The sequence below is a fragment of the Lepisma saccharinum genome, chromosome 5 (assembly GCF_977018435.1).
Source record: "Lepisma saccharinum chromosome 5, izLepSacc3.1, whole genome shotgun sequence".
Lineage (NCBI taxonomy): Eukaryota > Metazoa > Arthropoda > Insecta > Zygentoma > Lepismatidae > Lepisma > Lepisma saccharinum.
In genome coordinates, this window is record NC_139233.1 from 52839958 (window position 1) to 52865628 (window position 25671).

General features: G+C 37.5%; 1 protein-coding gene across 2 annotated transcripts in view; it reads right to left on the reverse strand.

The window, feature by feature from the left end:
- atms (RNA polymerase II-associated factor 1-like protein antimeros) overlaps positions 1-20540 on the reverse strand; it is a 38004-nt gene extending 17464 nt beyond the window's left edge. Inside the window, exons 1-3 of one of the 2 annotated variants that reach the window (XM_083122554.1) lie at positions 20271-20540; positions 10705-10797; positions 6342-6530 (exon numbers count right to left, since the gene is read on the reverse strand). In XM_083122554.1, the coding sequence (XP_082978680.1) occupies positions 6342-6530; positions 10705-10797; positions 20271-20341 (353 nt within the window). In that variant the 5' untranslated portion in view covers positions 20342-20540. The remainder of the gene's footprint in view (positions 1-6341; positions 6531-10704; positions 10798-20270) is intronic. The other variant, XM_083122553.1, reaches the window with a different exon arrangement.
- Between the last annotated feature and the right edge of the window lie 5131 nt (positions 20541-25671).

Sequence of the window (25671 nt, forward strand, 5' to 3'; positions counted from 1 at the left end):
AGTTTGTATCAAATGATTTAAAGTGAAATAATATGTAGAAAGTTGAATTGTGTTGCTTAATTTTTGCAACATAAGTATAATAACATTATGGAAATCAGTTGAGCGCTGAGGACTTGCAATTTAATTTTAAAATTGTGTTAAAGTCTGCTCATCCTTCGCGTACTATATATATATTCAGTGTGAAGTATAGTTGCAAGAAATTGGTGGCCAGTGAACGGGACTTTGATTACACTGAAGAATTATAATTTGTAGACTTATTAGTGTTCTTTCCTTTGTATACTTCGTATTTTTGTTTTGTTGTTGTGAATATAAATTAGTGCAATGGCAACGAAGAATGTTCCTATTGTGCCATTACCTACGGGTACTTCAGATTTTAATGCTCAATTATCGGTCATGTTTAGGGAATTGATTGACAGCGTAAGGAAAGAGTTCAGAGAGTTAAGGGAATCTCAGAAAGAGCAGTTGGCAGACCTTGAGAAATCTCAGAACGAGCAGTTAACACAACTTGAGAAATCACAGAAAGAGCAGTTTGCAGAACTTGAAGACAGAATGGTGAAGTGAATGGAAAATAAGAACAACACTGTTAAGGAGTTAGGCAAGTTGCTCTGAATGGAGATTGGGCAGGTTGCAGAAGCTTGCAAATTTGCCAGTGATCAAATGAAGGAACAATTTCAGTAAATCTACAGGAAATCCTAAATCTAATTTGACAGTTCATACTTCATCAGTTAATGTGCAAAAATCTCTATTAAAGAAGCCTCATAAATTTTTACATGTTAATTATGTTGATCCACCAATACTTCACAACCTAGTAATGGATCAGACTCTGATATGCCTGAAGTAAACAAAACTATTTAATTCGCAAGCATCTTCTGGCAAACAATTTAAACCTAATTACAACACGAAGCATCATAGGCACACTACTATCATTGGTTCTGATGCAAATAAATCATTTACTTCTATGGAACAACCACGAAAGTATCTCGCACCGAACTGCGAGCAACGTTGTCTCTATATAGAGTGCATGCGTCGTGGTGTTTCATTTTTGTGAAAGCAACAGATAATCTCCGTTCGTAAGTTAGAACTCTGGTAGGATCAGTTATCTTTTTTTCATGCAGAAGAATAAAATTCCATAACCTGAGTAGACGTTTCCATATGTGTGTGTAATTTACATTTGTCTGATTGTGAGGCCAAACGCTTGCAGAAGATAGGAAATGGCTTTCCACTTTCACTATTTAAAATAGAGTTAAAGTAATGGAGTTGACACAATATGCATATCACTGTGCCTCACACCCATGGTGTAAAGACTAAAGAGGTGGATGCAAGCCGATCCTGAAAACTCTCCCTACCGGCGCATGACGTCATCACCGTTGCAGGAGAGGACTACAGGCAGTCCGTTCGCTTTACAGTGAAGCGTTCTTCATGAAACAAATTTCAACTACAGACTCAATATAACTTCAAAATACGCGGAATAACCATACGTGGTGTACTGAGCCAGGCACGTATCCAAGGAGGGGGCTTAGTGGGCTCGAGGCCCCCCCCCCAACAGTTTTCGGTTTACACTAGATAAACTGAGGTTGTTGGTTTCTTGTGGTTGGTTTCTGCTTTCACACGAAATAAGATAATGTGACGATAATTTAAGGAGAGAAATAATTATCGAGGCAATACGGAGAATGTTCTGTATCCTTGTTATTGTTAATAGTGCGTATCCAAGGTGGAAATCAGGGGGCTCAAGCCCCCCCCCCCCTTTAGTTTTTTTTTCTGTTTATACTACATAAAATTAGGATTTAGGCTTCTTGAATAATGTGATGATAATTTGAGAAATAATTATCGAGAAAAGACGGAGAATGTTCTATAACCCTGTTATTGTTACTAGCGGGTATCCAAGGTGGGAATCAGGTGGCTCGAGCCCCCCTCCCCAGGAAAGGAAATTTTTCAGTTTACACTAGATAAAATTAGGTTCTTGTCTTCTTGAATAATGTGATGATAATTTAAAGATACAATTATCGAGGCAAGACGAAGAATGTTCTATAACCCTGTTATTGTTAATAGCGCGTATCCAAGGTGGGAATGAAGGGGGGGGGGAAGGTGGCTGGAGCATGGTACGGATTACATCACCTCCTAAATGGCCGAGATCTAGAATGTGTGGGTCCCTACACCTAAAACCTCTAAAATGTGCCTTCATGGTACGGTACTATATGCATGGGGAACTTAGAAATAAATTTGAGGCACGAAAGAGCATATAACACACTGCATTAATAACCCTATATATACACACATATGTATAGTACATATACATACATATACGTAAATATACACACACGTAAGACTGCATATATACATATACGTGAGTCGCTTCGGTGACTGAGGGCGCCGGGTTCTCGACTCGCGATATTGCCACGGAAGTTATCGGGTTCGAATCCTGAACTGGGTAAGAGTATTTGTGTTTGTCCCTTGATCAAATTTCATATGACCATCAAGTCTTATCGGCCGCAATCAGCCCAAGTAGGCAGAAAAGCAACGTAAAATGTGATATGTGAAAGCACATAATACATTACATATATATTATATTATGTATGTGTGTGTGTATATATACGTATATATATATATATATATATATAAAAATTGTTTATTTTGTCCTTTCGCCTGCAAGCCAATACCCATTCGTAAGAAAATTCTTCTTCTTTAACAGGAAACCCAAAATACTTGATATTCGTTCCTTTCGTCTATTTGTAATGATTGATACAGCCGTAAATAGCACAGCTAGGCATATTTTCTTTCTCAATGCACTTAGATTCTTCTCACTAGAAGTGAAACGAAGACAACAAAACAAGAAACACTCAGTTCAATGTTCTACAGAAAAGAACAAAACCGGAAACTCCACTTGTCACCCTCTGAAAAGCACCCCCTCTCCTGGCTGTGGCCACTATGTTGACGTCAGAGCTCTGACGTATGGCTGAGAGCCATGTGCGTGCATCCACCTGTTTGTCATTCCACCATGCCTCACACCGCAACAGCCTCCCGCTAGTAGTTTAAAACCAAAAATGTGCAAATTCGAAATGGGATCCCACAATGTCACACTGAAGTCATTACATAGAAAGTTTGCATTTACAATCTTTGTTCCTCAAATTAACATATTTTCTTCTCTCTTTGCCTTCTTTTTGACAGTAATAAATGAAAATCCCATTTGAATTGAAATACCTTAATTATAATGTCATAATTTTAGAACTTTGTGTACGTTTACACGAGGAGGAGGGAACATAGATAATGACCCAGGTTCTATTGCTGGTAGAGAAAAATGTGGTTCGGATCCCATTTTAAACTGTACGTCCAGTTTTGATTATCCTTGCTGTGCATAAAGTGGACTTCAATGGCAAACTCAAACAAATAAGCAAATGTATGACGAAACAATATTTCTATGTAACTCACAATTTTTGCAGTTAATTTCAGTGACTCTTCTTCCTGTAATATTTAATTCGTGCATGTATTATTTAGATATACAAGGTGCACCAGCTCGTTTGTCAGTAGAACATGAGAATTTACCTTGACGTTTAATCTTACACTATATTCTAGTTTTTGAAAACGAGCTACCTCAGGAATTATATCATACTGCTATCTGATCAAGTATATTAAAATTAACGTCATCGTTTGTAACTCAAGAGTTTTCAAACGTAAATTGTTTATTTTGTACGAAAGGAATATCATTCAAACTAATTACAATATCTAATGTAAAGTTGGATCCATTATGGATTTTGAATAAATAATTGAATGTGCGAGTGAGTTATATTTCACCGAGGTACTCATGCATGATGTTTAGTTCTCTATTTTTGTGTGTTCACTAACCATATGATTTCTTCCAGGTGAGAGGGATGTCTGAGTGCTTGTTAGATAGTGGTGACATTTTTTAAGCATGGTACTGAACTTGTATAATTCATAAATCATAAGAGTGAATGTGAATTGACATAATCACATATTACCGCAAACTGATCTTACAGATTTATCAGGCATAATGCAGGAACATTAATGTTAAGGTATTTTAAATCTCCTCTGGATCCTATTTAATCTTGAGAGAAATTTAGAGGGTATTAAGGGATATTCAGTAACTGTCTTTTGCATTTTCCTGGTACAGGGCAGTTTTCTAACAGATGGGCAAATTTCGGAAAAACTCTCATTTTGTTTTCAATTAACGTGAACTTGAAACATAGTTATACTATTTCATGCTAGCAGGGATTGACTTGTTGAGACCAATCAATCATCGCCAGCACGACCGTACGGTTATTCTATGGAATGGAACTGAAATGGAAAGGACGAGTTGCTTGAGTAGGATGCTGGTAAGGTTTGGAGGAGTGAAAAGTAATCTCACGGAATAGTCAGGCTTGGGCAGCCCCGCTAGAGCAGACCGTTAAAATGGGTTCACATATTATTGGTAATTTGTGAGTGTTTTAGGGTATTTTTTTTAAAAAAAAATTGCTGTATGCCAGTGGAAACATTGGCTCATACACCCAATACTAAAACCTGTGATATTTTTACTATGAAAAATATTACCTTTCTGATTGTTTAATATTATGTTGAACATGTATTGATTACGCTGTGTAAAAATTTTCATTGTGGTAAAACCTGGGATTCCCTATCAAACAATTACCCAAATACCCGAAAATGGAGTGTTTTCTTTCATCACATCATCACTTTCTTCAAAGATTTTCTACTTTCTGAGCAAGTAAGAATGGTAACACAGTTATTTTCTGTTAGGACTGTCCTTCTCCTCTCCAACAATACCTAAACCATCACAATATTCCACATAGTTTCCAAGATATAGCCAGGGTGGCCATTCTAGGACCATGATTAAAATTCAAGTATAATTCCCGGTTTTCAAGGCAAACTTCCCAACCAAAAATTCAAGGGTACAAGCACATGCTTTCTATATTTCAACCTTATGTATTACCATCTCTCACCCCCCCTCCCCCCACACACATACAAGTATATAAAGAATATGAAGGGTCTGTGCTATTCCAATGTATCAAAAATTTCTAATTCAATTCAATTGAATGGTATTATTATATTTAATAAGGTGACGAGTTTACATTTGCCACTTCATGTACTCAGACTATAAATGCAACTACAACACAAGTCACAAATGTTACGGGATATAGTAATCTACCAAAAATTTAAGCATTCCACCGAATAACGCTGTATGGCACCTTTGGGAATGTGCTGAGGTACCAGTGGAATCATGCTGCGGCCCTGCGACTACGGGCTACAAGCTGGCCAGTCATAAGGTAGGATGTTGCTCAAAGATTGATACTGTGCTTGCATAAAGTTTTATGTTTTTTTCCTACTGTAGTACAGGAACATACTACAGGTTTCATCCGTTGTTCTCGCAACCACTGAAATGTGCCATACAGCGTTATTCGGTGGAATGCTTCAATTGTTAATTGTATAACAATTTCAAATTTACCTAATCGACTTCAAGATATCTTACTTTGCAATAATCTTCAATCTAACAGATTGTTCTGCAAAATACACTAACAAAGTAAACGGATTGAAATATGTATTATTTTCCATGCAACTTTCTTTTCCTTCCTCAATTCAAATAAAAGTTAAACTGAGAAAAACTTACCTCAGAGCATTTATAAATATGTATAAATTCAATGGGATTTGGATTAATAAAAGTTGCAAGTTTTCACGTCTATGGAGAAAAATTCAAGCAGAATCCACGCATAATTCCCGGAGCCAATAATTTTCATGCATAATTCCTTGAATTCAAGGAATTTCCAGTGAGTAGCCACCCTGTATGGCATATTTTGTGTCGTATGGTGCATTCGTTCATCCACCCAATTTCTGAAAATTTGAAAATTTTCAAAAATTTGTAACTTACAACGTATTTGTTGCACAAGTCTAATATTACATATTTGTCATATTGGAGCAAGTACCTATCAGTAAAAAGAATTGGAAGCAAATCCATGACTATGAAGCAACTTGCTCTGGGTGATTTCGCATGGAATGACCCAGAAATATTGAGTCAGTAAAATTATCACCACCTTTACCAAAGAACAATATCCCTGTATAGCCAATAGCAAGCGATCTGCCAAACCCCTAATCTAAATGTACATAGTGGAGAGGAAGGAGGGGGGGGGGGAGAGAGAGAGAAAGATGAAACATGAAAAAATACAAGACAGTGTGGAAAAAACAACAAGATTTTACTCCTAAAAACTAAATCATGAATGTCAAATGGATCCTAACTTTAATACCTTGGTGGAAACCTATATAGCTCTTATTATGAATAAATGCTACAGAAATCATGCATTATCGAACCCCACAGAATTTGTGCTGTAAGTGCAACTCACCGTTTAGAATCCTGTGGTGTAAGGATATCTTCTTCAAGCAGCTTCTCATCTGCAGGATCAAGCTGAGCCAGTGGATCTGCAGCATATGTGTCCGGATTAATAAGATCTATTGTCACACCAAGATCGTGCTCTGTCAACACTTCATACTTGTAATTACGTTCCAACGAAGTTGGATTATACTGAATAAACCTATCATGAAAAACAATAATTCATTAATGGTTGATTTAACTACAATATACTGTATTTGCATGCATATGAGACCCACTTTTCCCTTTACAAATAGGTCTGAAAAACAGGGTGTGTCTTACATGCAGATACTCAGCTTTTGATTACCTTCTGGAAATTTTCTCTGTTCTGAGTTAGATGATTTTCTTGCGGTGTGTGGCGAAGAAGATTAAAGTGTATTCTTTCCTAGTTACATTAGGTAAGTTATTTGTTGAAAGTAGAACTACATATTACTTTATATTTGAAATACAAATTAATTATAAATTCAGTGATAAAGATTTTTCCTCAAAAATGTGTACGAAAAGATAGTGTCTTATACGCCGGCAAATACGATACTTAAAAATCATTTTTATGGATTAGGGTATTTGTAATCCACAAAAGTATATACTAAGAATGAGGCAGCCTAATTGGTAGGCTCTGCTTTCCCAATGGCATATCGATAACGTCATCACCCTGCAATCAAGGGATCCCAGGTTCAATACCTGGTGGAGGCACATAGTGGAACTCCACGAGGGATTTAACCTGAAACCCCTTGATTAAAAGCTGACAGAATTATCGTTGCCATGTGTATGTATGTGTGAGAAGGAGAGACCATTAAACAGGTCACCAAGGCTTCTAAATTACTTTGAAATATACATACTTGAAAACCATTTATTATTAGACACAAATATCCACTTATTTTTCAACATAATCCCCAATGATATCAATACATTTTTTATGCTATCACTTTACCAGTGCCCTGACAGCTCCAACATGGCTGTCTCAATATAATTTACATCTCAATCTCATTCTCCATTCTCAAGCTCTGCCATCTTGGCATCTGCAGGAAACATGTTTCTTTGTTGTTTTTTTCCTCCAGAAATGTCAATGGTGAAGCATTATGCCGTTCGCTAACACTTAAGAATATTCATCTGTGGTTGGCACACTTGTCTACTGTCATCCGTTTGTCTGTCTGAATCATCTCAACTCTCTGTTCATTCATTACTTCTGTCGCGTTCTCAACACGATGATCAGGCTGGTTACCATCAGTAACTTCCAAGTGCCCTATCAACTCAATTGTATTCTGCTTTTGTAATAAATATTTCTCACCCTGAGCAAAAAGCATTTCTTCACAAATATCTTTTGCAGAAAGTCATTTGTGCCAACTTTGGCTGTACAATCCTTGAGAACACTCACCATTTTCAATTATGAGCAATGAAACTGCATAGAATATTTAACATCTGCTATCTAGCCTTCTATCAAGTCAGGATGTATTGTCATATACCGTCACTCTTCAAAAACCACTACCATTATCAGCTATACCAGAACTAATTGTGGACTATTTACAGATTTTCTCTTGTACTTACACAAAAAGAAGGTGTACTACAGTTCTGGATATCAAGGAACAATATTTATCTTCCTCCCAATCTTCCTTCTATGTCCTCTTTATGAACATAAAGGCTAATTGAGACTAGGCCCACAGTTTAAAGTGGGATCTGAACTACTATGGACCTCCACTGGGTATCAAACCCTTCATTACAAGGTGACGACGTTAACATACGCCATTGGGACAGCTCTTCTTATCCAATGTATCCACCACTTGACCCACCAATGTCAGTGTCTTATTTTCGTCGATTCTGCAGAAATTTTTTCCAACTGTTTTCAGCAGTGATTTATGGCTCTGAGGCACAAACATATGGCAATACTGAAAACATAGCCCCAAGCTATTGTCCTTTGTCTCCATTTTGGAACATGATTGAGGGTTTCTGACCTCTTCCAGGCTGTACATGCATGTTCTAGCAGATAATTAGAAAGTTATGACAAAAAAAAGTGTTATTCAGAATCACATTTTTAAATGATAAGTAACATGAAAAATAAGAGATGACTAATTTATTACGAGGGTCATTCGGAAAGTAACTTCCGTTTCGGTATAAAAGAAGCACCAGGACATTGTGGGAGTTTATATTATGTACAACTGAAATAAACAACTCTAAGCAATTTTTCTACATAAGCACAGTTTCTTTGAATTTGAATTTAAAATTTTGGGAGCGTCAGCACTTAGGCTATTTTGCTCCCTTCACATTATACGGGGGCCAGCCCCTTACCATTACATATAACAACTCTAACGTGGCATTAAAAATCTTAAAATGTTCTGACTTCTGTTAAAAGCTGAGGCTGTAAACGGGCACTCAGCACACACAAAGACAAAAAACATGACAACACACACAAAATTATACTGGCCATAGTGCCAGTCGCCAGGGCCTCGTTAGTCTTTAGTCCAGAGTGCACTATGTGGAAGTGAGGTTGACTTTTGGGTGCCTACGTGGAAGGTACCCCTTACACCCCATAAGCACCGTTTCTGTTGAGACACTTATCATATCGGCGAACAAGGTTTACAATACCCATGTCAAAGAAATCTGCAGTCTGTGCATTCCGCCATGCTGAATACTGGATACTGTTGGTGGAGTTCTTGGAAAGAGGCACAAAAATCAATGCCCAAGTGTATTGAGAAAGCTTGAAGAAATTGTGATGAACAATTCAAAACAGGCGACATGGCATGTTGAGTTCTGGCATTGTTCTCATGCATGATAACGCTTGCCCGCATACTGATGTTCGAACCAAGGACCTTCTCCAACATTTTCAGTCAAAATTGTTTGACCACCCTCCTTACAGCCCAGATTTAGCCCCTAGCAATTATCACCTCTTTCCACAATGAACACGTGGCTAGGGGCAAAGCACTTCAACAATGACCAGGAGCTCAAGGACAGTGTTACTGCATGGCTGAATGCACAGGCGGCAGATTTCTTTGACATGGGTATTGTAAACCTTGTTTGCCGATATGGCAAGTGTTTCAACAGAAACTGTGCTTATGTAGAAAAATAGCTTAGAGTTGTCTGTTTCGGTTGTATATCATAAAAACTCCCACAATGTCCTGGCGTTTCATTTATACCCACACAGAAGTTACGTTCCGAATGACCCTTGTACATAGCTATTCTGGAACTTGTGAAATTACAAATAAATTTTTCAGTATGAAAAGGCCATTGTAAAAAAAAATAATGGAAATGCACACAACTTCATCATCATCATCCATTGCAGTTTCCTGCCTCTGGCTGGGTTGGCACACAACTTACAAAATACAGGGCTATTCTAAATGATCTTCCAGATTTCAAAGTTTAATATCTCACGTTTATTTAGTCACAATGACATGCAAATTATTTGAAATGAAAGAAAAACTCAAAAAGTTTTAGTGTCTGGCAAAGCTGATGTTTAGTTACGCATTCTGCCGCTAGGGCGACAGTAAATCAAGATGGCTGGAAACGAAGACAGGAGAGCATTTTGTGTCCTGGAATTTCATGTACAACAGTCAGTTATTTGTGTCCAACGAAGTTTTAGGATGAAGTTCGGGTTAGATCCACCAAGCGGTCACTCAATTCGCAAGTGGTATAGACAATTTAAAGAAAGTGGGTGTATCTGCAAGAGGAAATCAACAGGCCGGCCAGGAGTTAGTGATGAAACAGTTGATCGGGTGCATGCGGCTTTCGTCAGAAGCCCCAAAAAATCAACGGTTCGTGCAAGCAGAGAATTGAACATTGCCCCCACATTGGCACCGGGATGTCAGGAGGGAACTCAACAGAAGGTTACCAAATCAATGGATAGGACGAGCTAGTCGTGAGGATCAGGTTCTGCTTCCTTGGCCCCTTCGTTCGCCAGATATCACCCCGTGTGACTTTTTTTTTGGTGGGGTTATGTTAAAAACCAAGTGTATGAGCCTCCCCTACCTAACAACATACCTGAACTTCGAGTACGCATCCAAGAAGCAGTTGCGTCCATTGACTCGGAGATGTTGGGAAGAGAGTGGCAAGAATTTGACTATCGGCTTGATGTGTGCCGAATTACAAAAGGCACTCATATTGAGCACCTTTGACGTGGAACATAACACGTATGTATTTAAAAAAAACTTTTTGAGTTTTTCTTTCATTTAAAATAATTTGCGTCATTGTGACTAAATAAATGTGAGATATTAAACTTTGAAATCGGGAAGATCATTTAGAATAGCCCTGTACAATTACATTTAAAGGTACTCAAGGACAGTGACAAGATTTTTTTTCTGTAAAATAACAATGTTTAAGTATTATTACAAATAAACATGTAAACATACCTGCTTGGATCAAAAGGATAAGTTATAAATTTTGGATCAAATGGAATATCTGGAAGAGTATTGCAGTATTTCACTCTGCATACCAATTCTGATCTGAAATACAAAATACAGCCATTACAACATAATGTGAACTTCACCCACATATGTAAGTACGTATGTACACATGCTTGCAGAATTATTAAGACAAGGATTTCTCTCAAAGTCTATCCTTGAGGCATTCTTTTGAGAAGAAGCGACTTTCTCCAGTTCTTGTTGAAGTTTATCCTGCAAGTTCTCAATGGGACTGAGAAGGGGGATGTAGAACTTTGGGACATTACATAATAGTCTTATTAACAGTGTTACGAAGATTGGCCCATTACACGCTCAACAGAATACATGAACAAATATTTACTATTGAAGGGAGACAGAACCTACATCCATAGAAAACAGATGAAATTTCTTTTAAATGTACAGTGGGTGGATGTATCATGGTAGACTTTAGATATTTAAACTCTCAACATTTTCTTTGGTACTCAGAATTTTTGGTATGTGCTGATGGTTCTCGGTACTCTCATGATGAAGTGGACATTTTGGCATGATTTATGAAGACTGTGTTTCACATTACTGTTTTACATTGTATTTAGCTTGTGGAGGTGCATTATGGCAAGTAACAAATTATTTTATGCAGTATTATTTATCACGCCAACTACATGTGATATTTCGGCACATGGGAATTGCATATTATGTGTTGCATTCATGACTTATGAAAAAACAGGAAATTTATTGGAAAGCAAGAGTTTCACTGCACGTAGGTACATTATGTTCAAGTTTACGTAATAACAGAATTATCATAAGTATCTGATGCTAACAGGTGACGGCACTGGTCTAGCATTAGTGACCTTAATATGGTGTGAATGGACGATATTCAGCAAACAACTTCCCCCCCCCCCAAATTCATTGTGCAAAATCATACTCCACCATCATATTTCGGGCAGACAGATCAGATCCTACATTGAAAACATGCCGGGTAAGCATTGTGCATATGATCTTTGCTGAAGTGGTTCAAGGTAGTATGATTATATGAGGAATGTGTACGTATAAAATATGACAAATTTCTCGCTGTAAGAAGGCTCCTCATACACTTAACATGTGTGAACCTGATTGCCCAACTTCATACTGTTTCCTCCCAAACTGCAGTGTATTATGATGTCAAATTGAATATTATCCATTCTGGTAGTGCTTTTCTCATTTGTGCAGATGAATTGTGCGTGAGCATGATTGCAGTGGACTAAATCCACATCAAATAGTCGGTGCCTTTTTCTTTTATTGCTGTTCACAATCCATCACAGATTTAGCAGTGGCGAATAAACCTTTTCTTTTCAGTAACCTCCTGGCGCGACCGACCAAGGTGACACCCTCGTGGAGGGGGGTTGCCAAACAAGAACGTCCCCCTTTCTTTAGTGCCAAATCTTATTTTTGATTACATAATCATGGCTGTTTGTTTGAATTAATTTTTAAGTCTGCTTTATGCACAGAAAAGTTAATCATCACTGAACCTATAGTTCAAAGTGAAATCTGGATCACTATGTGCCTCCAAATATATAATATGGTCATGTTTCTTATTGGGAAAAGGTAGAAAGTAAGGGGGTGGGGCAAAAATCTACTTTGACTGGGTGAAAATTTTATCTTGAGCCAACCCTGGACTTACAAACAAGAAAGTAGGACTGAGCAGCCTGGCACAGAGAATAGAAAAAAATTACTTCAAAGGATTAGTAATAACCAGGAAGAAAAGAACCAATTGTACAGCGAGAAAATTTCCGAAATTTAGCCAATTGAAAGATGCAAGGAGCAGTGCTACTTCTCAGGCTTTGAAGAAAATTTGAGAACTGGTCCTAAACACTGACAAAAAAGAGAGAGAGAGAGAGAGAGAGAGAGAGAGAGAGAGAGAGAGAGAGAGAGAGAGAGAGATTCTTTAACTCTTTCTCACTCCCTCTTTCTTTCTCACTAGAGGAGAAAAGAGGAGGAAAATGGAACAAAGAGAAGAATAGAGGAGAGAGAGAGAGGGGGGATGAGAAAGAAAGAAAAGTAGGAAATGGATGGACGTGGAAAGGGAGGAAAGAAGAAAGGGAAGAAGAGGAGGGGGCAAGAAAGAAAGAAAAGGAAGAAGGGGGAAGCATCCCTCTCTCACTCTCTCTCTGTGTGAGGGGCCAGGGGGATGTCCACCAACCCCCCCCCCCCCGCTTTCTCTCTTTCTCTTCTTCTCCTAAGAGAGAAAGAAAGAGGGTTTTCAATTCACCTCGCCCCTTCTGCGAGAGGAAGTGTGCAAGTAAAAGATGCAACAGCTGCATCAGGTGTGCATACAGTGTTATTCGTGACTACATTGTGTATTCCTTGTAATGCACGCCCTGATTTCTAGAAAGTTTATAACAATCTCCTTACAATTCCACTCAACACAAATAAGCTGCGAAAGAGCTTTTTTCAAATTGAAGATAATGAAAACAAGACTACCTAATAGTCTATCTTGTGCACTCTTCCTCATGCAGTGTGATCGAGATATTTCATTAATTCCTAACAACGATAATTTACTTCTAACTTACATAGATGTGCATCAAAATTTTGTCAGGTAAAATATATGTAGGCTATGTATAATGAAAATATAATCACACTGTAATCTAAACTTGGATAAAATTTCGAATTTGAGCAGTAATTAATCCATAGAGGATTATTGCATTTTTTGTTGTTTTAACTTCACTTTATGCAGAAATAGCCTAATTAGGACTGGATCTACAGTTTAAAGTGGGATCCGAACCACTATGCACCTCCACCACCTATTAATCCATTGAGTAGATGACAACTTTAAATATAATTTAATGAATAAAAATTATCCTCTTGTACTTGTTACATTTTGAACAGGTTAGGATAAAAATATTTCGCTTTGTTACTCTTCCATGCAGACGGAGCATTAATGAAAATAAAGCAAAAAGGGTTACACGAAATGCAATGAATGATTGTGCAAAGGTATGAATCATTATTCTTTAAATAGTAAATTATCACTTTAATACCTTGTCTACAGATTTTCCTTGTTAAAATTCCATACACCTTAAATGCTTTCTTGAGGTACACATCTTTATATAGTTCATTAACTACCTTGCAATAATGAAAAAGATTTTGCTGTTTTTGATAGATATATTCTACAAAGGGATAATATAATAGCCATTGTTTATATTGAGTAAAAATGTACAAAATTATCCACAATATATTTGTGAAATAGGATATTAAAATTTAATGAAGTTGTAACACTTCATTGTTGGACATTATATTTATTTGATGTAACGCTTACCATAAAGCTATACAACTGGAACATAATAGGGATATATTATTGAAGATTGAACTGAATATCCTTTATTATGGCTAGAAAGTAAACACGTGACCTACACAATTTCCGACAATGTATGCACAAAAATATGGACATAAAAATCACCATCTTTCTTTTTGTGTAAAATAAAGGAATATTAATAGTAATATGGTTGACATCTATATAATCAACATGTTCAATCAACTAGGTTCGTACTTCGCACTGGTTGAACTCAAACATTTTTGCACTAACATATAACTGAGATTTGTATTACACACAATGCACAAATTTACTTGTAATTTATCAGGATATAATCATTTTTAATTTGCGATTATAATTATTTTTCTTACTCTGAAATAAATAAATTTACATGACCTGTTTTTCGAACTACTTGCTCACTTAAATAGATGCATCTCCCCAAAATATAGGATCAGTCTTTTGCCCTCACCACCCTTTTTCAGTATTCCAGATTCAGGCCTGTAGTGTCTCAAAGGTTTATTGCTTATACAGAAAACATATTACATCAGGAAATGATCATTTGTGTAGTCGATTTCGTGTGTTCAGTTTTTGGCATGGTTTCCTATCTGCATAGTTCAACACTAGAGCATAGATTTGGAAATTTGTTTCATGGATAAATTCACCTCCTGCCATAGTCTCATCATCACGAGGTAAACAGGGATTGACCCAATCTCCATACAAAAGATTACCTATTACAGGATGGGACAGCGAGCATATTCTCTATTCGCGATTAAAATTACCACCTGAGCGCTAGTGTCGCTTCCAATATGGCCACTCTAAGTAGGATAAATCTTTGTTTACATTCAGCAGTAGTACAAAATAGCAGGGTGTTGTCATGATTGGTATGGTAGAAAACGTTTAAATTACGCATTATTTTTAAATATTGCGAATGCGATGTGAATTCCAGGTACTTTAACAAAGGTGAAGCTATACTGAGAACGAAGCATTTAATTATGATAGGCAAAAATAACACCGAAAATGCAATGGTTGCCCAAAGCAGTGCTGTAGGGCTATCATCTGCACGTCATGTTGTAACTGGGGTCTCGGAAATTATGTGAAAATAAAGGAATCAAAATTGCCTACTTGAAAAGCTGGGACAGGAGAAAATTGCGAACATATCGTTGCAGTTCTTTCTCGTAAGAGAAAGGCTGGTTTAATAATAATATTCACGATTTCATGACCAAGCTATACTCACTGAAAAAGGACATCGTACTGAATGAAACAGTAACATTAGCATGTCCACTTTTTTTCTGGTTACATTTGACATTAATTCATTCTCAAACTATTTTCATCTTCTCTCCTAATCGACTTGCACCTGTTCCAACTTTCATACATACGTAATACCGGTAATACATGGACGCATTGGCTAAGACGATTCATGATTTTTCGAAAAAAAGCTTTATTTATAAAGTACAATTTAAAACTTTACTTTCATGGTAATATATATTTATCTCTCGAAAAATAAAGTAAGCAGACTCGTGCATTCTTCGTAATTTCCTTGCCGAATTACAGTGTTATATCCCCCATACTAATCTTCTGTCAATTACGTTTTCCCTGATTTATTAACAAATTTCATTTTGTTGATTCCACGGGGTGGAAACACATGAAAACTTTTAATTTGTTCTGACCCATAAAACGATTTACAGCAAAAAACAAAAAAAAAACACCTGAACACTAGACCTTACTCTCTTGCATATTCCCCATGCTTTAAACGACTTCAACACAACGTATCCTACTTAGAGTACTTCCTGAAAATTCCACCAGATGGCATATCAGTTAATTTTAATCGCGAATTGACTTCTGCGAACACTTTTCTAAGGCCTTATAAACCACAGACTATACTATGCCAGTACAAGCAGAACCATCTGGAAGGGAAGACAACGTACTCGAACAATGATAATTATCGATGAATCCGCATATCAATGTTTAAGTTCGATACTTAAAGAGTGAATCGACCTTTTTCATTGGAGTGTAATAAATAAAATAAAAAGTGTTAATTAAATTTGTTGCATCTTGTCTTGGATTGTACAAAGGAAATACCTAGAAAATGTTCTAATCTCTTATATATTTATTCAATATACATGATTTTCTGATTGCTTTTCAAGACAAGAAACAACATTTTTAATTTCTTATTTATTACACTAAAAATCTTACTTAATACTTCATTATTGTAATTGATTATGGATTTTTTATTCACATTGGAGTTTAATAATTGCAATCCATGTGATATGCAATAAGGTTAACAATAAAAGGCCTAATACCAGAATATCATTCCCTTGCACTAAAATTACAAACTATCATTCCCTTGCACTAAAATTACAAACTGTCTGTAACGCAGTACATTTACCACAGAAGAAATGTTGTACCATTGAGTTACAATGAAAATTCATCGTATTGCAAATACAGAGGAAGGACATGCCCACATAATGTTAAACTGTAAGAATTTTCACGTTTACCATATGCATGTTGTTTTCATTTGATTCATCACAAGTTTATCTTGCACATTGTCTTCTGTCCATCTGACATTAAAAATCATTTACTATTCCAAAATATGTAAATATGTCTAGGCTTTCCTTAAAAAGCAATAACTATTCACATGTGCAGGCAAAACTCATTTGTACGATACAAGGAAGATTTATTTTCCAACTAAACTTAAATTTCATTCTACATGAATTTAAACTCCACACACACACACAAAATGTAGTTTCTACCTTTCCTTTGTGCGATCAAACTCAACCTGCCTGCCTTGAGACTTCTTAGAGGATGGTATTTAATCAATATAGAAGGAAGAAGGGCAACTAGTGTAATTTTACACGATAGTCAGTCAACGATGCATGTAAAGGTTTTGTAATGAGATGTCTACATTAAACACGAATACCCAATTCCTAGTCTATTCTATACTATACTTGACATCAGACATACAACACATCTTTCACAGCACAAGCCTTAATCACAAAACCAAACAACGCTGAAGCTTTAAAATTTTCCTAAATTTTGGTTCAGAAAGGAAAATACACACACACTAGCTCGAAACGTACTTGTAAGAAAAACTCAGTCTTTGGTCACCGGTTCTAATAACCTTGCCCAGTTTGTTACCACAGGTTAGTCAATAACCAATTTAGAGTAGTGAAATCCGTCACAATCTTCCATGAAAGTCTAAAATCTTTACAGCAGCATTATTAAAAGTTTCAAGTGCTTGAATATGCAAAACGTAGTGCAGAACTACACAAAATGTAATACAAATATACTCCATAGTGTAAATCGCTTGAATTTATACAATTGTTTTATGAGTTAGCTTCTGGTCATGGACTTTTTGCACACCTTTTCAGGACAGATCCTATTAATTGTCCATCATTTTGAAGCTGTTACTTTTCGTCCAAACGGTTTGAGGGTGCTAGCCACTTCCATTCCCGACGGAAATGCCGTAGGCCTATAGCAAGTTCCGTATCTGCCTAGTGATTTCCGTAGTCGGCCTTTTCTCGCATCATTCATTGAATTTTGCCGGTAAATCATGTATTTTTCGATATAAATGTGTGACCGATGCACGAAAGCTGTTGCATCCATTTCCTTCCAGCCGGATGTTGAATGTGTGTGATGACGAAATCCCGGACAATGTTTCCAAACACATGTTTTTGTAACTGAAGAAGGTACGTTTCCGCAAATGGTTTGTGGGGCTATGTGAGAATGGAGTGTGGGGCTACACATTTTTTTAAACAAATTTTTAACTATTCTAACCTAAACATGACCCAACCTAACCTTACCAGAAATGGTTCGTGGGGCTATGCGGCAATGGTTTGTGGGGTGGAAAAACAACGGTAGTGAAACTGTGATCGCCATTTAGCGTGTTACTGAAGGAAAAAGAAACAAACAAAACTTACTTCATACATCAAAAATAGATTATTTCCGTGAAAAAAGCGAAATGTCACCTTCAGCAATGTTTCTCAATGCACAATACGTAAGTAGGAATATGGAAAGTGACATAAATAGCGAGTTCCACGCGTTTTCCGAATACAGAAAGTATACCAACAAAATCAATGAAAAAGTTTCCTTCTGTAGAAACAAAAGGCTGCTCTTAAAAATACAGGGTAACAGTTTCATAGATCGGAGACACATTTCTTCAATTTTACACAAGAAACTACATACGGAAATGAGTTTCTCCAAGGTTTACAATGCTCGACGAGGTATTTTCTTTCATCGTGTAATAGCCTATATTTGACTGGGAAATCATGTATTTTTCAAGAGAAATATCTCACAGATGCAAAATTGCCATTCACTTTCATTTGCTTGCCCTACGACAACTGGATGCTGCGTACGTTTGATGACGTAAGCCCTTGTCAGTGTTTCAACCCCCCTTTTTTTTTACTATCTTACCTAACATAACCAAACCTAACCTTATCTGAAATGGTTTGTGGGGCTATCCATGTATGGTTCGTGGGGCTATCCGTCAGCTACCTGTGCATAATGTATAATTTGCACACGTGACGAACACGATAGTAGGTATTTTTCGGTGCAGAAGGTTGAAACACTGCATACCCACAACATGAGTCAAGATGTGCAGGCCATATTTTATGTTCCGGAAGCAAAGAAATAAATAAAAAAAAAGCACTCAGAATGTGAAAAATTGTGTTTGTTTTCATGTAAAAAGCATGGTACTACTTTACTATACCGGAGACACCTATCAATAATTTATTTTGCAATTTTTTACGTTGCTAACGTACTATTCTGCATTGCGGAACATTTGTTTAGGTGAAATAATGAATTTCTAATGAAAATAATGTCTATTTCTTCCATTAACGAGTACTTACTGTTGTTCCTTATTTCCAACAAACCATCCACGGGTAGCCCCAAAAACCATTGACGTTAGCCCCACGAACCATCACGGGGACGAGGTATACCTACTAAGTTAGGATAGGTTCCATTAGCACTCCTTTCGTTCAATTTAGCATATACGGACAATACGAGAGCATATTGTGCTCTCGAGCAGAAAGCAAATGGCAGCAATAGCACGTTGAAAATAGATTTTCGTAGAAAACCACATGCATTCGCATTAAAATGGATCAAAACTACATTCCCGAACATCAACAACGCTACATAAAATGGTTTGCGTAAGTACTTTCTCCTGTAAATTTGAAGAAATCCGTCTCCGGTATAGTAAAGTGTTACCAAAAGCATAATGGCACCTTGAACTATGTTCCGCAATACACAATTGGTAAGTACGAACGATGCGAAACACAAAATATCCAATTTTAATGTGTCTCCGATCTATGAAACTGGTACCGGAGTTTCTCCAAGGTTTACAACGTTCGTCGAGGTATTTTCTTCCATCGTGGAATATATTTGACCGGGAAATGATGTATTTTTCAAGAGAAATATCTCACCGACGCCAAATTGCCATTGCTTGCCCTACGACAACCGGACCCTGCGTATGTTTGATGACGTAAGTCCCTGTCAGTGTTTCAACCCCCACTTTTTTTTTACTATGCTTGCCTAACGTAACCTAACCTTGTCGGAAATGGTTTGTGGGGCTATCGGTCAGCTACCGTGCATAATGGTTTGTGAGGCTATCCGTGAATGGTTCGTGGGGCTATCCGTGTATGGTTATTGTGGCTATCGTCAGTGGTTATTGTGGCTATCGTCAGCTACCCGTGCATAATGTATAATTTCCACCGGTGACGAACACGATAGTAGGTGTTTTTCGGTGCGGAAGGTTGAAACACTGCATATCCACTACGTGAGTCAAAAATGTGCCCGCCATAACGTGTGTTACGGAAGCGAAGAAAGGAATAAAAAAGATCACACTGTATGTGAAAAATTGTCATTGTTTTCGTGTAAAAAGCATAATGGCACCTTGAACTATGTTCCACAATACACAATTGGTAAGTACGAACCATGCGAAACACAAAATATCCAATTTTAATGTGTCTCCGATCTATGAAACTTGTACCGAAACTCATTTCCGTAAGTAGTTTCTTGTGTAAAATTGAAGAAATGTGTCTCCTATGTATGAAACTGTTACCAAATGTTTATGTAATAATATTATGGTTAGCGTAATTTAACCTACACAACATTGACATTGACAATGTGCGAAATAGCATAACCACTTAATTTTTATAAAACTAGTACAAATAGCTCAATCTGCTCGTCATGACATAAGATGTGCCCTGAAAAAAATCAACGTCGATATAAATAATACAAACAAAACTTCAGATGTTACCTTTTCTCCCCGGTAGTTCTTAGACGCTTGTCCCTTTCAGCATTAAGGGACGTTTGGATTGTTGGTGGCATTGTTCAGTTTTAAATATCACGCTAGAGGAAAGCACGTAGGTGATATAAAAGCACAAATAATTATAACAGCCTTTACGTTACATCCTGCATAAATATTTCCTCAAGGAAACACGAAAACCTACAAATCCTTTAATATTTCAAGGTGTCACTAAAATGCACAAATCAATGATGCCTCATTCTTTCCGGAAACAGAAAGGCAAGATACATTACATATCCTTCCCCCCAAACAGACGGGTCTCACTTATTGCACAACATGTGAGCAATCTTGTGTTTAGTTTAGTTTAGTTTAGTTTATTTGCGTCCAAGGACTACCGGTGTGTACAAATTACAGTACATGGTAATATAGGACATGTCAATACTTACATTACAATACAGGTACATTCTGACGTCACAGGATAAAACTTTTTTAATTTTAGGCTAAATGCCTATGTTGTTCGGTTAGGCTAGCTACGTTTAGTTTCCTTAGCCTAAATAATAATTTTTCATTGTATTTATGCTAATGGAACCTAACCTAAAAGGCCTAATCTAACCTCGTACATCTGACGTCAGAATACAAGGTAGCAAGACTGTTGTGCGACAAGGAAGACTCCAAGCACACGTGTCTACCTCCATGGCACAAATGGCATACATGATCGTTTCGTTTTGTTAAATGTTACTGCACAGTGGCGCAGAACGGGGCTCGCAGGAGTACAGTGGGATGCATGAGTATTACCATAGGCGTGCGCACAGCCCCCCCCTCCTCCAGGATTTTTTCAGTTTATACTAGATAAAATTAGGTATTTGTCTTCTTGAATAATATGACGATAATTTAAGGAGAAATTATTATAGAGGCAAGACGAAGAATGTTCTATAACCCTGTTATTGTTAATTCGCGATTAAAATTAACCGATATGCCATCTGCCGGGATTTTCAGGAAGTACTCTATGTAGGATCATGATAGGATACGTTGAGTTGAAGTCCTTTAAAGCATGGTGAATATGCGAGAAAGTAAGGTCTACTGTTCAGGTTTTTTTTTCTCTAAATAGTTTTATGGGTCAGAACAAATTAAAAGTTTTCATGTATTTCCACTCCGTGGAATCAACAAAATGAAATTTGTTAATAAATCAGGGAAAACGTAATTGACAGAAGATTGGTATGGGGGATATAACACTGTAATTCGGCAAGGAAATTACGAAGAATGCACGAGTCTGCTTACTTTATTTATCGAAAGATAAATATATATTTCCATGAAAGTAAAGTTTTAAATTGTACTTTATAAATGAAGCTTTTTTTTTCCGAAAAATCATGAAGCGTCTTAACCAATGAGTCCATGTATTACCGGTGTTACCGTGTTACGTATGTGTGAAATTTGGAACAGGTGCAAGTCGATTAAGAGGGAAGATGAAAATAGTTTGAGAATGAATTAATGTCAAATGTAACCAGAAAAAAAGTGGACATGCTAATGTTACTGTTTCATTCAGTACGATGTCCTTTTTCAGTGAGTATAGCCTGGTCATGAAATCGTGAATATTATTATTAAACCAGCCTTTCTCTTTCGAGAAAGAACTGCAACGATATGTTCGCAATTTTCTCCTGTCCCACCTTTTCAAGTACAGGTCAATTTCAATTCCTTTATTTTCAAATAATTTCCGAGAACCCCAGTTACATGACGTGCAGATGATACAGCACTGCTTTGGACAACCAGTGCGTATACATAGTTTCGTCTGCATTTTCGGTGTTATTTTTGCCTATCATAATTAAATGCTTCGTTCTCAGTATAGCTTCACCTTTGTTAAAGTACCTGGAATTCACATCGCATTCGCAATATTTAAAAATAATGCGTAATTTAAACGTTTTCTACCATACCAATCATGCCAACACCCTGCTCTTTTGTACTACTGCTGAATGTAAACAAAGATCTATCCTACTTAGAGCGGCCATATTGGAAGCGGCACTAGCGCTCAGGTGGTAATTTTAATCGCGAATAGCGTGTATATAAGGTGAGAATCAGGGGGCTCGAGGCCCCCCCCCCCACACACCTTCAGGAAATATTTCTGTTTACATTAGATAAAATTATGATTTTGGCTTCTGGAATAATATGACGATAACTTAAGGAGAGAAATACTTATCAAGGCAAGACGGAGAATGTTCTATAACCCTGTTGTTGATAATATTGCACGTAAATGTTTCTTGAGCTTTCAGTATAGTCCCAGTAAACTTGACCACTATGTAGAGACTTGTCAGCATTTGGAAGGTGCACATCAAGTGTATCGCCACACGTAGAGCGATTCGTTGTAATTTTTAATCTCCGGAAATCGCGAGAGGGAATGTTCTTGAATAAGAGGAGTCGAACTACTGTCAATATTTATAAATCGTTTATCTGCGTTACGTTCTAGAATATACTGAGGATATAAATACGCGTTAATTAGAACCATTCCTAAATAAAAATTCTTTGACCGAACCTTGGATCCAATGAGAAAAATGGCGTTGTCTCTGACATCATTTCCTATTAAGCGTTCAATTCAAGGACTTGTTCATGATTCATTTGATCGTGTTAAAGGTGCTTTACTTCAGTCTCTAATAAGAAATGATAAAAAACTTCTGGCGAGTTGATTTTTAAAAATGTGTCCGAGATAAAGAGTGGCGTGCCCATGATTTTCGGCAAAGAGAGAGGTTACGCATACTATTTTTGGTGGTCAGTCCTCATTTTGCCTTCTTTTTCTGTCTTTAAGGTTCTTTTTTTAAGAAATACTGTGTCAAATGGGGTTATGACCCCACCAACCCTCCCTTGGGCACGTCACTGGAGATACCTAAATGAGTAAGCCTTTGATCATATTGGTAGAATAAACATTAGATGTGTTGGGAACGGAAGGGTTTTCACTGTGCATTATTTGTTTCGCGATCCAGCTGTATTCTAGAAGACTTCCTTTGTTTCGTGCCGATATATGACAAGATTGCGGAAGCTGTGACAGACAATTTTGAACACTTGCGAGTGCTTAGGCCTGAATATGAACAATTTGGTGGGTTTCGGCTTTTAAAAGAGCTGCAAACATGGGAGGACAAGACACATTAGTGGTGTTCAGGCTCGAATGAGAGAAATATTCGAGAACTGTCTGTGTCCAGTTCGCAGTACACAGTTTGAATCTCGTTCGTGTTGTCGAGTGGATTGTCCATCCTGTGCATGTGTAAAAGCTTCTTAAAAACACTTTTGGTTACCTGGTATAGTGGTACCGTGCAAATTGTCCATCACCATGTTCGTGCAATTTATTTGACCCAATAAAAGCTTCAAGAATTAAAAGAAAACTCAAAATAAGCTGTCGACAACTTCTGAACCAGCATACAGAAACGTCCATCGCTTAAAAACACATAGGATGAAAGAGAAAAATGAATGAAAATAGTCATGGACAATTTGCAAGGTAATACTAATGGATCCCACTGTATACAGATGTTTTGATGCCTGATGAGAAGAAATGGACGAACACACATACTAAGATGGTTCCGGCACACAAAGTTAATGGAAACACTGGCCGTGTCCGAAAAGTGTAAGGCCATACTTGAAGCGAGCATCCTCCGAGTATGGTCTTGGAGTGCTGTCTTCAAGTCGTGGACTGGAAGTGAAAGTCTTTCGAATTGCATTTCGACTGCAGCGCCAAATACGATCAGTAGATAGAGCTGAGGACACGTTGCTTCCCTCGCAGAAATCACATAGCATTTTCAAATGTTCGTACACATACATTCTCACACATTAGAAGAACTTTAACCAACAACTTGCTAACCCATAACGCATAATGCATATATACTATCTCCGCTATTCAAAACAAATGAGCAACGAGTGTGGATATCACGTGAACTAGTCACCAAGCATCTGTGCTGAGAGCTGCGTACTTGCGTGCTTCTGTTCTTGGTGCTTTCGAACTGTACTACAATAGGTGACGTCACTTCCGACAAAACCACACTTCAAGTATGTACTTTGCACCTTTCCGACAGAGCATGAAGAGTCGAGTGGTAAAAAATGTTCCGATTTCACGTTCTGATTAAAATCACAGCCTTAAACAGTGGTGATGATTTAGGGGATAGTTGCTCCCCATTTTCTTGCCTCCATACTATGGCCTCTTAATCCTAAGCCTTGTCTAACAAGAGAAAGTAAACTTTCCTTGCACCCCCCCCCCCCCCCGGTTTTGGAACCAAATTGCCACAACTGACCTTAAACATATAATTGTGAGGTTTTATCTATACCCCTTAAAAAATGGTGTTCAGCCCCCGCCCCCCCGAAAGGGATTCCTGCATACGTGCCTGGTATACAGCATGAAAGGCGCGTTGAGTTAAACCATCTATGCTGAGTGCACGGTGCTTACATTTGAAACAACTAAAATATTCTTCGATACGTGTACAGTAAACGTTGTAAAGTACTATGTATTTTAGCAGCGCCGTTGTTTTGTACCTAATAGCGTTTTATACGAAACGTTATTCCTCTCGGTTGAATAGTTATCGCCTTTTAAAAATGTGAAGTGATACATTGTTTACATCTCACGCGTCCGCCATTACAACTTCCCTCGTATGGGAACCAGGGGCGCCGACTTGTCAAAATTATTGGGGCTGGCTCTGATCACTGAAATAAACGAATGGATGATTCACTCCCTCCATTTTATAAAAGTAAAAATTACGTCTTCGTATAGCAGTTTCTAAGCAGCTATTATATTCCTCATGCAAATGAAATGTAACATGAAAAACGTTTAGAAAATGTTTCAAAGTCTCTTTATGTCTTCTGTGTCTGATCATTTGTTTTTTTAGATACCAATTAACATTTTTATTGAAAAGTATGTATTTACATTAAGAGACCTACCTAACAGCTTTATGCCGGCCTCAGTAGCCGAGCGTGTTGGGTGGTCGACTCTACTCGCTTTGATCCAGAGGTCTCGGGTTCGAGTCCCGGCGAGGACATGGGTGTGTTTTAATGTCCGCAACAGACATGTGATGGGTTGCAAATAACGAATATTTACAACATTTAACAGTTTTATTTAATTATTTACATAAATGCTAACACAAATGGCAGGAAAATAGTTTTACTTTTTTGTTCTTGCTACAATATTTTACTCTTTAAATTTAATTTTGCAATAATATATATATAAAAAAATGTCCTCCTCCGTAGTCGAGCGGGTTAAGGCGTTCACTCGTCTTGAGATCGTTCGCTGCGGGACGGCGTAGGTTCGAATCCGGCTCTGGTCGGAATTTATTCGGCCTACGTATAGGGCCGGTGGCAACCCACCATCGTGAGGAAATTGGGAAGCTCCGAGTGAGTGAGCGTAACCCGGTCGAGAAGACCTACAACAACGGCTGGGGGTTCGTCGGGC